We start from the raw sequence: 13,851 nt of genomic DNA, 5'->3' as shown, positions 1-13,851 counted from the left end.
GACTAGACTGATGTCTTTCGAGTTCTGGCGTTCAGGGGAGTGTGTGGGAGCCTTCAGCCATTCGCCTAGATTTACAGTAGGCCTCTCGGTTACGGGACTCATTCTCTCTCCTATTTTGCTTGATTCGTTAGCTCAATTTTCAATTATATTGTATTATATTGTGTTATCCCGTATTTCGATATAGTATTTAGTAAATAAGTGTGCCTCCTTAGATCGTTGCCACTGTTTTCCTTTCCTAATTAACTTTTTCCTTTCGGCCTAGGGCCCCTCCGGGGCCCACGGCCCCCTGTCACGGACGCAGGTGGATTTTTAGTTCAAACCGTGACAGGACACAACCAATATATATCCATGGAGTGACTGGGGGTTCCCAAGAATTGACTATGTTGGAGGCCGAAATAAGCCTCACTGGTAAAAACTGGCAAAGGCACCCTATTGTGACTGGTCCAGAGGCTCCATGTATACTGGGAATCGATTACCTTAGGATGGGATATTTTAAGGATCCCAAGGGGTATCGATGGGCCTTTGGGATAGCTGCTGTAAACACAAACGGTGTTAAGCAGCTGTCAACTTTACCTGGTCTGTCAGATGATCCTTCTGCTGTGGGGTTGCTCAAGGTAAAAGACCAAGAGGTACCAATTGCCACCAAAGTGGTTCACAGACGGCAGTACCGCACCAATAGGGACTCATTGCTCCCCATTCACAAGCTAATTCGCCAATTAGAAAATCAGGGAGTGATTAGCAAAACGCACTCGCCTTTTAACAGCCCCATATGGCCAGTGCGTAAAACCAGTGGGGAATGGAGGCTGACGGTAGATTACCATGGCCTGAATGAAGTCACACCTCCATTAAGTGCTGCTGTACCAGACATGCTAGAACTCCAGTATGAATTGGAGTCAAAAGAAGCTAGGTGGTATGCCACCATTGACATTGCTAATGCCTTCTTTTCCATCCCATTGTCTGCAAAATGTAGGCCACAGTTTGCTTTTACCTGGAGAGGTATTCAGTATACCTGGAACCGTTTACCTCAGGGGTGGAAGCACAGCCCAACAATTTGCCATGGATTGATCCAAGCTGTTTTGGAACAGGGTAATGCTCCTGAGCACTTGCAGTATATTGATGACATTGTAGTGTGGGGCCATACAGCAGCAGAGGTTTTCAAGAAAGGGAAACAGATAATCCAAATTCTTTTGAAAGCTGGTTTTGCCATTAAGCGCAGCAAGGTGAAGGGGCCTGCCCAGGAAATCCAGTTCCTAGGTATAAAATGGCAAGATGGACGTCGTCACATCCCAGCAGATGTGATTGACAAAATCACTGCTATGTCTCCGCCCACCGACAAGACAGAGACCAAATCTTTTCTGGGAGTAGTGGGCTTTTGGAGAATGCATGTCCCAAACTACAGCCACACAGTGAGCCCCCTCTATCAGGTAACACGGAAGAAGAATAACTTCTCATGGGGTCCTGAGCAGCAGCAGGCTTTTGAGCAGGTAAAACAAGAGATAGCCCATGCCGTGGCCTTGGGGCCAGTACGGACGGGACAGGATGTGAAGAACATCCTCTACACTGCTGCTGGAGAGAAAGGTCCCACCTGGAGTTTGTGGCAAAGAGCCTCAGGAGAGACCTGAGGCCGACCCCTAGGATTCTGGAGTCGAGCATATAAAGGGTCTGAGGAGCGCTACACTCCGACTGAGAAGGAGATCTTAGCCGTGTATGAGGGGGTTCGGACTGCTTCTGAAGTAGTTGGGACAGAGGTTCAGCTTCTTCTAGCACCTCGCTTACCAGTAATAAACTGGATGTTTATAGGACAGGTTCCCTCCACCCATCATGCTACTGATGCCACTTGGAGTAAGTGGATTTCATTAATTACTCAACGAGCTCGAATGGGAAAACTCAGCCGTCCTGGAATTCTAGAAGTGATCATGGACTGGCCTGAGAGTAAAAAAATTGAAACACCACCTACAGAAGAGGTATCACCTTCTAAAGAGGCACCACCATACAATGAGCTACCAGAAAACGAAAAGAAATTTGCCCTATTCACAGACGGATCGTGTCGTACTGTAGGGAAACATCGCAGATGGACAGCTGCTGTATGGAGCCCCACACGACAAGTTGCAGAGGCCACTGAAGGTAAAGGAGAATCAAGTCAATTTGCAGAGGTAAAGGCTGTTCAGCTAGCTTTAGATGTGGCTGAACGGGAGAGGTGGCCAATGCTTCATCTTTATACTGATTCATGGATGGTGGCAAATGCCTTATGGGGGTGGTTGCAACAGTGGGAGGATGATAATTGGCAACGAAAGGGTAAACCTGTTTGGGCTGCTGAACTGTGGAAAAACATTGCTGCCCGAATAAGGAACATTGTTGTAAAGGTGCGCCATGTAGATGCTCATGTGCCTAAAAGTAAGGCTACTGAAGAACATAAAATAACCATCAGGTTGATTGAGCTGCCAAAATTGAGGTGGCTCAAATAGACTTGGACTGGCAGAACAAGGGTGAATTATTCCTAGCTCGGTGGGCCCACGAGACTTCAGGTCATCAAGGAAGGGATGCAACATATAAGTGGGCCAGAGACCGAGGGGTGGACTTCACTATGGACGCTATTGCTCAGGTTATTCATGACTGTGAAACATGCGCCATAATTAAACAAGCCAAGAGGATGAAACCTTTTTGGGGGGAAGGGCGATGGCAAAAGTATAAATATGGAGAGGCATGGCAGGTTGATTATATCACCTTGCCACGATCTCGCAATGGTAAGCGTTATGTACTCACCATGGTGGAGGCAACCACTGGGTGGCTCGAAACATACGCAGTACCCCATGCTACCGCCCGAAACACCATATTAGGGTTGGAAAAGCAAATCCTGTGGCGGCCTGGCACTCCGGAAAGACTTGAATCAGATAATGGGACCCATTTTTAAAATTCTCTTGTAACCACTTGGACCAAAAATCATGGCATTGAGTGGATTTACCATATTCCCTATCATGCACCAGCTTCTGGTAAGATTGAACGATTCAATGGGTTGTTGAAAACTATGTTGAAAGCAATGGGTGGCGGAACATATAAAAATTGGGAGAACCATTTAGCAGAGGCCACCTGGTTGGTCAACACTCGAGGATCTAGTAATCGTAATGGTCCTAACCAATCCAGCTCCCTACGTACCGTGGAGGGAGCTAAGGTTCCTGTAGTACACATAAAGAGTGTGTTGGGAAAGACGGTTTGGGTCCTTCCAGCATCTGGAAAGGGCAAACCTCTCCGGGGTACTGTCTTTGCCCAGGGACCTGGGTGCACGTGGTGGGTGATGGACAAAAATGGGGATGTCCAATGTGTACCACAAGGGAATTTGATGTTGGGGGAGTGCAGCCAATGATTTCTTGTAGATATATAGGTAGAGTCTCAGAAGATAGTTCAATTAGGTACAGGACTTAAGATAGAGTGGATTAATGTTAAGGAAACACTTTTTCTCTATATACCTTAATTAGGCATTTTGTAAGCAAGTTTTCCATCTGGACTCTATATCGTGCACTGGCCATGCATGTGTAGAACACACATGGAAAGAAGTATAAGTCAAAAGGAAATCTGCTGTGGTGGCTGGGAAAGGATGAGTGCACCTTGATGTGGGGGACGCCCTACTAGCGCTGCCTTTCTCTACCACCACTGGCATGTTTTGTTGTTTGTTTTTTTTCTGGCAGTTTTGCCATTTTCTCAAAATTAATAAAATGGTAGGTTAGGTTATAGAGTTTTGTTCTCAACTTAGGGATTTGTATGGAATAAATATAAATTGTTGAGAAAAAATAAGGTTGCTGGGTTGCTAATTATTCACAACTATATATATAAGTGTGTATGTATGTATAAACATAATGTAATGATGTAGAATAAGGGGTGGAATGTCATGGTTTAATAATTTTGTAGTTTTGCTATCAGTATTCCACATCATAACATCATATAAAGCATGAATAATTTTACTGAATCTGCAACTTACAGAAGAAGACTACATCTCCCAGAGAGCAACACGATAGGTCACGGGACCTGGACTCTGTATTAACTCTGTCGCAGAACAGACTGACGTCTTTCGAGTTCTAGCGTTCAGGGAGTGTGTGGGAGCCTTCAGCCATTCGCCTAGATTCACAGTAGGCCTCTCGGTTACGGGACTCATTCTCCTATTTTGCTTGATTCGTTAGCTCAATTTTCAATTATATTGTATTATATTGTGTTATCCTGTATTTCGATATAGTATTTAGTAAATAAGTGTGCCTCCTTAGATCGTTGCCGCTGTTTTCTTTTCCTAATTAACTTTTTCCTTTCGGCCTAGGGCCCCTCTGGGGCCCACGGCCCCTGTCATGGACGCAGGTGGATTTATCGTTCAAACCGCGACAGATGGATAAGCAATTGGTTGAAAGGCTGCAGACAGAGGGTGGTGGTTAATGGCTCTATGTCCAGGTGGAGGCCGGTAACGAGCGGTGTCCCTCAAGGGTCTGTCTTGGGACCGGTGCTCTTTAACATCTTTATTAATGACATCGATGAGGGAATTGAGTGCACCCTCAGGAAGTTTGCTGACGACACCAAGCTGAGTGGTGCAGTCGATATGGTGGAGGGAACAGATGCCATTCAGAGGGACCTTGACAGGCTGGAAAGCTGGGCTCGGGTGAACCTAATGAGGTTCAACATGGCAAAGTGCAAGGTTTTGCACTTGGGCCGGAAGAACCCCAGGCACCTGTACAGACTGGGAGGAGTGGTCCTTGAGAGCAGCTCAGCAGAGAAGGACCTGGTGGTCCTGATGGACAAAAGACTCAACATGAGCCAGCAGTGTGCTCTGGCAGCCCGGAAAGCAAATGGGATCCTGGGCTCCATCAGGAGAGGGGTGATCAGCAGGGATAGGGAGGTGATTGTCCCTCTCTACTCTGCTCTTGTGAGGTTCCATCTGGAGTACTGTGTCCAGGTGTGGAGCCCTCAGTACAAAAAAGACATGGAGATTTTGGAAAGGGTCCAGAGGTGGGCCACGAAGATGATCAGGGGGCTAGAGCACCTCCCCTATGAGGACAGGCTGAGGGAGTTGGGTTTGTTCAGCCTAGAGAAGAGAAGATTGCGGGGTGACCTCATTGCAGCCTTTCAATACCTTAAGGGAACTTACTCCCAGGAGGGGAGTAAACTCTTTGAAATGGCTGACAATAGCAGGACACGGGGAAATGGTTTTAAGTTAAAAGTGGGTATATTTAGGTTGGATGTTAGGGGGAAGTTCTTTACTAGGAGAGTGGTTAGGTCCTGGAACAGGCTGCCCAGGGAGGTTGTGGATGCCCCGTCCTTGGAGGTGTTCAAGACCAGGTTGGACAGGGCCCTGGGCAACCTGATCTAGTAAATGTGTATGTTTGGTGGCCCTGCTAGGTAGGGGGGTTGGAACTACATGATCCTTGAGGTCCCTTCCAACCCGGGTCATTCTGTGATTCTGTGATCTGTGTGTGACGGAGAATACCCTGAGGGGAAAACCTTGTCGGAAGAACCCCCGAGGCTGGCTTGCTGCGTAGCTCCCTGGCTGTCTCCCATCCCCTGCGGTGATCAGACGAGTTCCTGAGATCATCGGACCTACTGTGTACCTCGCTGGACCCATGGTGGTGACTATCTCTTTTGCTCTCAGCAAAGACTCCTTGCTTATTTTTCCTACTTTCCCTATCGCCTACCTTCCCTTCCCCATCTCCCTAAAAACAGCTAGGACTTTAATAAACTGGTTGGACCAACATTTGAACCGTTGCTTCTTAATCTCACACCGGGTATATACACATATCAAAGAACCTTGCCTCCCTCCTGTAAATTGGAGCAAGACATTTTTATTGGCATCACGGACAGGATACCCACCGTGAGAGTGTTGTCCTCCCAGATATAGTATGAAATTTTTCTGTGTGTACCTCCTGGAGTTGCAAGGAGCGATAATTTTGATAACTTACACGTGAGCACCTCTCCAGGAAGACCGCTCCATATTCTGAAACTTTACTGCTTAAATGTTTGCCTCTCGGGGACGTATGAATTAATTTTGACTATTTGTTTTTGTTTTATACGTGTGTGCCTCCTCGGGAAGACAATTTTGCATTTTTGTGGTTTAAGTAACTTGTAACGTATCTTGGAATTTGGAAAGTTTTGTGTGTGCGCCTCTTGGGGAAGTGAGGAAGTAATTTTTTGACGTTTGTGCTTCTCCAAGAAGTTTATTGCTTTTGAAAAACCTAGAAGTGTTTGGTAACTCGTGTGGCTTGAAGACTGAAGTTTTTCTAGCCTGACAGGATAGCAAGGACCCATTTAGGTATTAGCACTTTCTTGTTGAATGAGCTTCTTGGTCTTTTGTGAAAGGGTGGAATGATTGTAGTATTTGCATTTGTTTGATAGGTGCGTACCTCCCTGGGGAGGGGTAAGGACTTAAGTGTGCTTTCTCTTCCCTTAGTGTGTATCTTTTAGGGTATTGAGAAATGAGTGAAAGTACTGCCACTATGAAAAGTGAAAATGTGCTTTTTGACCTTTTAGAAAAGCATGGTGCTCGGCCCTCTTTATCAGGGGTGGATTGGGCACGACAAAACTGGCATAACTTGCAGACTGTTTCTGACCGCATTCATGTTTTACAAAATGGGGCTCGTACCCGAGCCGGGAAAGGGAAATTGTTTATTTGTGTGGTACTCGGTGCTGCTTTAAAAGCTGCCGTGGAGTTCCGAGATGAAAAGCATTCGGAAGAAACCCAAACCATACAAACATTACAGGAATCAGTTAAAGTAATGCAAGAATTGGTAAAAACTCTGCAGAATCAAATAGTGAACCTTGAGGAACAATTACAAAGAGAGCAACATAATACAGTTTTGTTGCAAATGGCTTTTAAGGAACTATTAACATATAAGAATACTAGCCATACTGTTGTCCATAATTTGCCTCAAGAAAAAACGTTTCCTCAGAAGGAACTGCAAGGAATGAAGGAAAGGCTTAACAAATTAGAGGTTTGATAAAACTGATTGATAGTTTGATAAAAACCGAATATACATTTGATAACAGTGAGGATCTGGACCCTCAAATGAATGTTAAAGAAATTCCCTTTTCTGCCACTGAATTAGCAAAACTGAAAAAAGATTTTAGCCGCTCTCCAAAGGAATCAGAGACGGAGTATGTTTGGAGGGTTAGTCTCACTGGTGGAGACCAAATACTGTTAACTGAAAAGGAAGCTGAAGGTTATTGGGGACCGAGCGTATTTTTAACTACTGGTAACAACCGTGCTCCCTGGTCCCTAACACAAAGGGCTGCCTATTGGGCAGGTGGTCTTAACCCTTTAGAAAGGAGAGACCCTCTTGCTATTAATGGGACAATGGATCAATTAGTGGAAAGTGTTCAAAAAGCTGCTTGTCTGCAAATGATGTATGATAGGAAGCTGCAGCCACATCACGAATCACCTATGATGGTGCCTGTTGATCCTGAATGGATGACTCCTTTAATCAGGGGACTGCCAGAATCACTGAAACCTATAGGCATACAACTACAAGGAAAGATACAAGCTATGTCCCAGGGAGAAAGAGCTCGAGCAGTTTTAGAAGGAACTGGCACCTCAGGCCATTTGCAGTCGGGGTATAAAGTATGGACATGGGGGGAGGTTGCCCAAGAGTTGATTAATTATGAAAGGAAATATGGGCCTGTGGCTTCTTCCAGTAAATCTGAGCCAGGGGAAGTAAGGCTCGCAGCAACCACCCTTGCTCCTAGGCCACCTAGTCCAAAGCTCAGTGGAACTGGAAGGGTCTCATTGCCAGTAAGAACAGGTAGGCAAAATATAGATCATAAACGTAATCATCTCTGGACACTGGGCTGGCAAAAGGGTGTTCCACGAGACTTGATGAATGGATTACCCACAGTCAGGTTAGAGAAATTAGTTAACTGGTGGCCAGAACAAAAGCTCAAGGAAAGCTGATGTTTTCACCCCCTCCCCCAGATGAGAGGGAGGTGGGGGGGGGGGGGGGGGGGGGGGGAAGGCAGTGAAGGGTGGATGTTTGTTAACACCTTCTGTCTCAGTGCCTCACCACTCCTGCCAATTGCCCCTGTGAGTCACGATCTAGTTGCTGATAAGCTAGGGAAACACTTATCTCCCTGGCCAGCCTGTGTCCACTGACTCAGCTAACTTGAGGCCAGTTTCCCTAACCTTAATAAAATCCCTTAACAAATATCCTTGGAAGGCTAAGGACACCCCGAAAAAAGGAATGTAAAATATACTCTTCGCTGGATTGTTCCCTCATTTTTAAATTGTATTAGCAAAGCCCCCAAAGGGCAAGTTGTTGTCTTGTTGTGTTTTACAGAAGATCCCTGTGGGACCTTCACTAAACAGAATGGCTCATAGCTGACTTTAACCATTTGTGTTTTGTGACAGAAAAATTAAAGATGTGATCTTGCTAGAATACTGATATAACTCGTTGCTACACATTTTGGTTGCAATAGTATTATGTTTTTGTTTGTTGTGGTTGTGGATTGTGATTGATATCAGTCCTTGGATCTGTTAAAACTTCACAATTTGGTTCAGAGTTTTTTCAGGTCATCCAGACTTTCTGGCACTCCCTGCACAGCGATTACCTTCTGACCCCTTTCTTTTACCTCTTTTTTTCAAAGTGATTGTGGTTTGCATGTAACTCCTCTATAGTGTTTCCAAATTCCTAACAAATTGGGAAATTAGCCAAGGGACCTATCTAATATCTGTTAGATGTGGTCACAAAAAAAAAAAAAAGAAATCTATCATAAAGCCTGATGTTTTTCAGTGTCATATAAGTCCAGGAGTTCCATACAAACCATGGTTGTTGAAAATTGTATAAGTTTTGATAAGAGATGTGTATGTTTCTGGGATTATCCCTCTTATGGTGGGGTATCCTACACATTATCCTGTGAAAAGTTTGGTAGACTATAACAGTACTTTAACTTGCCAAACTATTATTTATATCTCTCAGCAACTGAACTGCTTTGGAAATGCTCAAGTGGAAAGTTCTGCTGACACAAATACCCCTATTTATTTATTTTATTTGATAATATTGGTTATTGTCACTGTCTTTGTGATTGTTAAATGTTTGTGGTATATGAAAGTATAAATGCAAATGGTGTATGGAAATGTAATTGTTCATGGTAAATGGAAGAGGAAGTGCCGCAAGAGAACGCACCCCCATGCTGCCCCCCCACTGCCTACCTTCCCCTCCGCCACTTGTAATCAGAACGTAAAAGAAACAAAAAAAAAAACAAAAAAAAAAACAACATTTGAACCGTTGCTTCTTAATCTCATGCCGGGTATATACACATATCAAAGAACCTTGCCTCCCTCCTGTAAATTGGAGCGAGACACCTGGGTTTGTTCCCACTGTCACGGAGTGAGCTCTAGAGGGAACTCCGTGACATGGCCCAAGTGAAAAACCTTGCACTGTGAGGTCACCCTGAGACGAACTCTCACCACTCATAGTAAAGAACTTCCCCCTGACATCCAACCTAAATCTTCCTTACCTCAGTTCAAAACCATTTCCCCTTGTTTTGCTGTTATCTACCCTTTCAAAGAGTTTACTCCCCCCTCCTGATTATAGGTTCCCTTCAGGTACTGAAAGACTGCAATGAGGTCACCCTGCAGCCTTCTTCTCTCCATGCTGAACAAGCCCAGCTCTCTCAGACTGTCTTTGTAGGGGAGGTGCTCCAGCTCTCTGATCATCTTCGTCGCCCTCCTCTGGACCCTTTCCAAAATCTCCATGTCTTTTTTGTACTGAGGGCTCCACACCTGGACACAGTACTCCAGATGGGGCCTCACAAGAGCAGAGTAGAGAGGGACAATCACCTCCCTATCCCTGCTGACCACCCCTCTCCTGATGGAGCCCAGGATCCCATTTGCTTTCCGGGCTGCCAGAGCGCACTGCTGGCTCATGTTGAGTCTTTTGTCCATCAGGACCACCAGGTCCTTCTCTGCTGAGCTGCTCTCAAGGACTACTCCTCCCAGTCTGTACAGGTGCGTGGGGTTCTTCTGGCCCAAGTGAAAAACCTTGCACTGTGCCGTGTTGAACCTCATTAGGTTCACCCAGGCCCACCTTTCAAGTCTGTCAAGGTCCCTCTGAATGTCATCCTTCCACTGTGTCAACTGCACCACTCAGCTTAGTGTGATCAGCAAACTTGCTGAAGCTGCACTCGATTCCATCATCGATGTCATTGATAAAGATGTTAAAGAGCACTGGTCCCAAGACAGATCCTTGGGGGACACCGCTCTTTACTGGCCTCAACCTGGACATAGAGCCATTGATCACCACCCTCTGTCTGTGGCCTTTCAACCAATTTCTTATCCATCGAGTGGTCCTCCCATCAAATCCACATCCCTCCAATTTGGAGATGAGGATGTGGTGGGGGACCATGTCAAAGGCCTTACTCAAATCCGGGTAAATGACATTGGTTGCCTTCCCTTCGTCAACCAATGCTGTCACTCCATCATAGAAGGCCACAAGATTGGTTAAGCATGACCTTCCCCTGGTGAAGCCGTGCTGGCTGTCTCAGATTACACGCTCATTCCTCATGTGATTGAGCATGTTGTACAGGAGGATCTTTTCCATGATCTTTCCAGGCACAGAGGTGAGACTCACCAGCCTGTAGTTCCCCGTGTCCTCCTTCCTCCCTTTCTTGTATATGGGAGTGACATGACCCTTCCTCCAGTCGTCTGGGACCTCACCTGACAGCCACAACTTCTCAAATATGATGGAGAGTGGCTCAGCAACCACCACAGCCAGCTCCTTCAGAACCCTGGGATGCACGCCATCTGGCCCCATAGACTTGTACTCATTCAGTCTCATGAGGCACTCTCGGACTTGCTCTGCCCTTACAGCGGGGAGGGATTTACCTCCCTGGTCCCCACATAGAGGTTTGGTGATGCAGGGCTCAGGGATGTGAGAAAGACTAGAATCCTGGCCGCCAGTGAAGACTGAGGCGGCCCTGGACGCCTACCTGTGTGACATGGTGTAGGGAGCCTGCTTTGGCAGGGGGGTTGGACTCGATGATCTCTAGAGGTCCCTTCCAACCCCTACAAGTCTGTGATTCTGTGTGAGGCAAAGAACTCATTCAGTACCTTAGCTTTCTCTTCATCCATTGAAGCCAGCTATCCTTTTAAATTTACCAAAGAAGGTACACTCATTTTGGCCTGTCTCTTCTGGCCAGTGTACCTATAGAATGTCTTCTTATGGTTTTTCACATCCCTCGCCAGGTTCCGTTCTGCCTGTGCCTTGGCTTTCCTGATCCTATGTCTGCAAGTCTGGATGGCATCCCTGTATTCTTCCCAGGTGACATGGCCTTGTTTCCAGAGCTTGTACGCCCCTTTCTTGGCCCTCAGCTCACTCAGCAGGTCATATCATAGTATCATAGTCTCATGCGGGTTGGAAGGGACCTTAGAGATCATCGAGTCCAACCCCCGGGATTCGAGCCTCCTGTGTAGCAGAGCGGCACTTCTACCTCTTGCACCACAGGGGATTCGAACCCGGGTCTCCGGTGTTGCAATGCGGCATTCCTACCACTTGCTGAACCATGGCGATTTCCTACCTCATCTGCCCACTTTGTTATTCAGAGGGATAGAGACCTCTTGTGCTTTCAGGAGGGCATCCTTGAAGAGTAGCCAGCTCTCCTCAACATCCTTGTCTTTAAGGACAGCACCCCAGGGGATCTTGGCCAACAATCCATTGAGTAGCTTGAAGTTCGCTCTTCTGAAGTTCAGGGTCCTGACCCCACTATTTGCCAGGCCCACATCCCTCAAGATCACAAACTCGATCAGGGTATGGTAGCTGCAGCCCAGGCTGCCTCCAACCTTGACGCCTTTGACGATCTCCTCCGCATTGGTGAGCAGCAGGTCCAGCAACGCTTCACCTCTGGTCAGGCTGTCCAATACCTGGACCAGAAAGTTATCATCAATGGATTCCATGAGCCTTCTGGACCTCCTGCAGCTCGCCGTGTGGTCTTTCCAACAGATGTCCAGATGGTTGAAGTCCCCCACCAGGATGAGAGCCCGTGAGCACGCCGCCTCACGCATCTGGAGCAAGAAAGCCTTGTCAACAGCCTCCCCTTGATCAGGTGGCCTGTAGTATACCCCTAACACCAGCTGACCTTTATTAGTCCCATCTCTAATTCTAACCCACAGGCTCTCAACCTGTTCCTGACTGTTTCTCAGAGGGAGCTCCTCACAGTCTATCCACTCTCTTACATAGAGGGCTACTCCCCCACCCTTCCTACCTCGCCTGTCCCTTCTAAAGAGCCGATAGCCATCAATGGCAGTATTCCAGTTGTGGGAGTCATCCCACCATGTTTCTGTGATAGACATAAGGTCATAACTTTCCAAGTGCATCACGGTTTACAACTCCTGTTTGTTACTCAGGCTGTGTGCATTGTTATAAAGGCACTTCAGCCAGGCTTTCCATCTCACTGCTTTTATAGGGGGTCTAGGATCCCCTAGAACAGTAGCATCCCCAGCATACCCCTGCCCTACTCCATCCCTTTGTACTCTGCCATCTTTGCCCATGGAGTTTGGTACGAGCCCTTGAATGACCCGTTCAACCCCAGCAGCCCTTGTTTTGTCCCCTTCCCCCTTCATAACTAGTTTAAAGACCTGTCAATGAGTCCCGCCAGTTCCTCAGCTAAGACCCTCTTACTCCTTGAAGACAGGCTACACGCATCAGCAGCTGCCATGCTAGGTGCTGAGTAAATTGCCCTGTGGTCAAAAAAAAACAAAATTCCTATGCTTACACCAGCCTTTAAGCCATCTGTTTAAGAGTTGGGTTTTTTGGATGCTCTCAGTACCTTTTCCTGCCACTGAAGGTATAGAAGACTACCTGTGCACCAGCTCCATCAAGTATTAGCCCCAGTCCCCTGAAGTCTTTCTTGATAGACCTCAGGCTTCTCTCAGCAACCTCCTCACTGCCCGCCTGAATTATCAATAGTGGGTAGTAATAAGAAGGGCGAATGAGCCCAGGAAGTTTCCTTGAAATGTCCCTGATCCGTGCCCCAGGGAGGCAGCACACCTTCCTATTGGTAGAGTCAGGGTGACATATAGGGCTTTCCGTTCCTGTCAGGAAGGAGTGACCTATGACAACCACCCTTCTTTCCTTTCAGGTAGAGGCAGTCCTGAGGCGTGGGGTCGACCGCTTCACCCAAGGCAACCTTACAGGTGGACCTCCCTCCACACTCTCACTCACCCCTCCCTCAATTTCCAGGGCCTCAAACCTATTGTGCAGAGGCACCTGGGGAGCCAAGGATGTTCGGGATGGGGGATGCCCCCTTCACCGAGCCAGTACCTGTTTCCACTCCTACTCCCCCCTCAAATTGCTGCTAGGGGGAAGAGAGGACAGAGGGCTCACTGCAACACCATCTGCTGGCCAGTTCCCCTCTACCACCTGTTTGCAAGGTGGCAGGGGCTGACATGCTCCATATGGAGCCTCAGCCGAGTGCAGAGATCTTGAGGCCGACAGGGACTGGCACCACCAGTCAATCTCCCTCTCACATTCCTTTATGGTCCTCAGCCACTCCACCTCTTCCTTCAGGTCAATCACAATGCTGATTAAGACATTCAGTTGTTCACACCTTATACAAGTGCTGCCTCCATCCTGTGGCATTGCAAAGGCCAGGCTCTGGCACTCCTCACAGCTAGTGACTTGCATACTAGCATCTCACGATGGGACCTCAGTCTGAGTGGCCACACATTTCATACCATTATTCAACCTCTTGCACATGCACCAGACCTCAATCTGGCTCTCTACAGTCTTTTTGGATAGAGTCTTCATGCTACCTGAGCATGGGACCTCTGCTTGGGTCTCCACAGTTTTTGTTACTGTAGCCTTCCGCTAGGGTGCATCCATGACAACCAGCAGA

At 47.1% G+C, this 13,851-nt stretch overlaps 1 protein-coding gene across 8 annotated transcripts in view; it reads right to left on the bottom strand.

Moving 5' to 3' along the window:
* Window positions 1-13,851, bottom strand: part of LOC146751606 (ubiquitin-conjugating enzyme E2 R2) — a 136,622-nt gene that overhangs the window by 76,919 nt on the left and 45,852 nt on the right. The window contains exon 2 of one of the 8 annotated variants that reach the window (XM_085533936.1): window positions 6,620-12,019. The exons of the other annotated variants lie outside the window; for them this stretch is intronic. Within the exon in view, the coding sequence (XP_085390062.1) occupies window positions 11,537-12,019 (483 nt within the window). The 3' untranslated portion in view covers window positions 6,620-11,536. Of the gene's footprint in view, window positions 1-6,619; window positions 12,020-13,851 lie in introns of those variants that run through there. 8 annotated transcript variants of the gene reach the window in all.

Source organism: Coturnix japonica, unplaced genomic scaffold, assembly GCF_054131305.1.
Source record: "Coturnix japonica strain WE unplaced genomic scaffold, WE-NBRP24 Scf071, whole genome shotgun sequence".
Lineage (NCBI taxonomy): Eukaryota > Metazoa > Chordata > Aves > Galliformes > Phasianidae > Coturnix > Coturnix japonica.
Note: the sequence above shows the minus strand (reverse complement) of the source record. Positions and strands in the feature narration are given on the sequence as shown.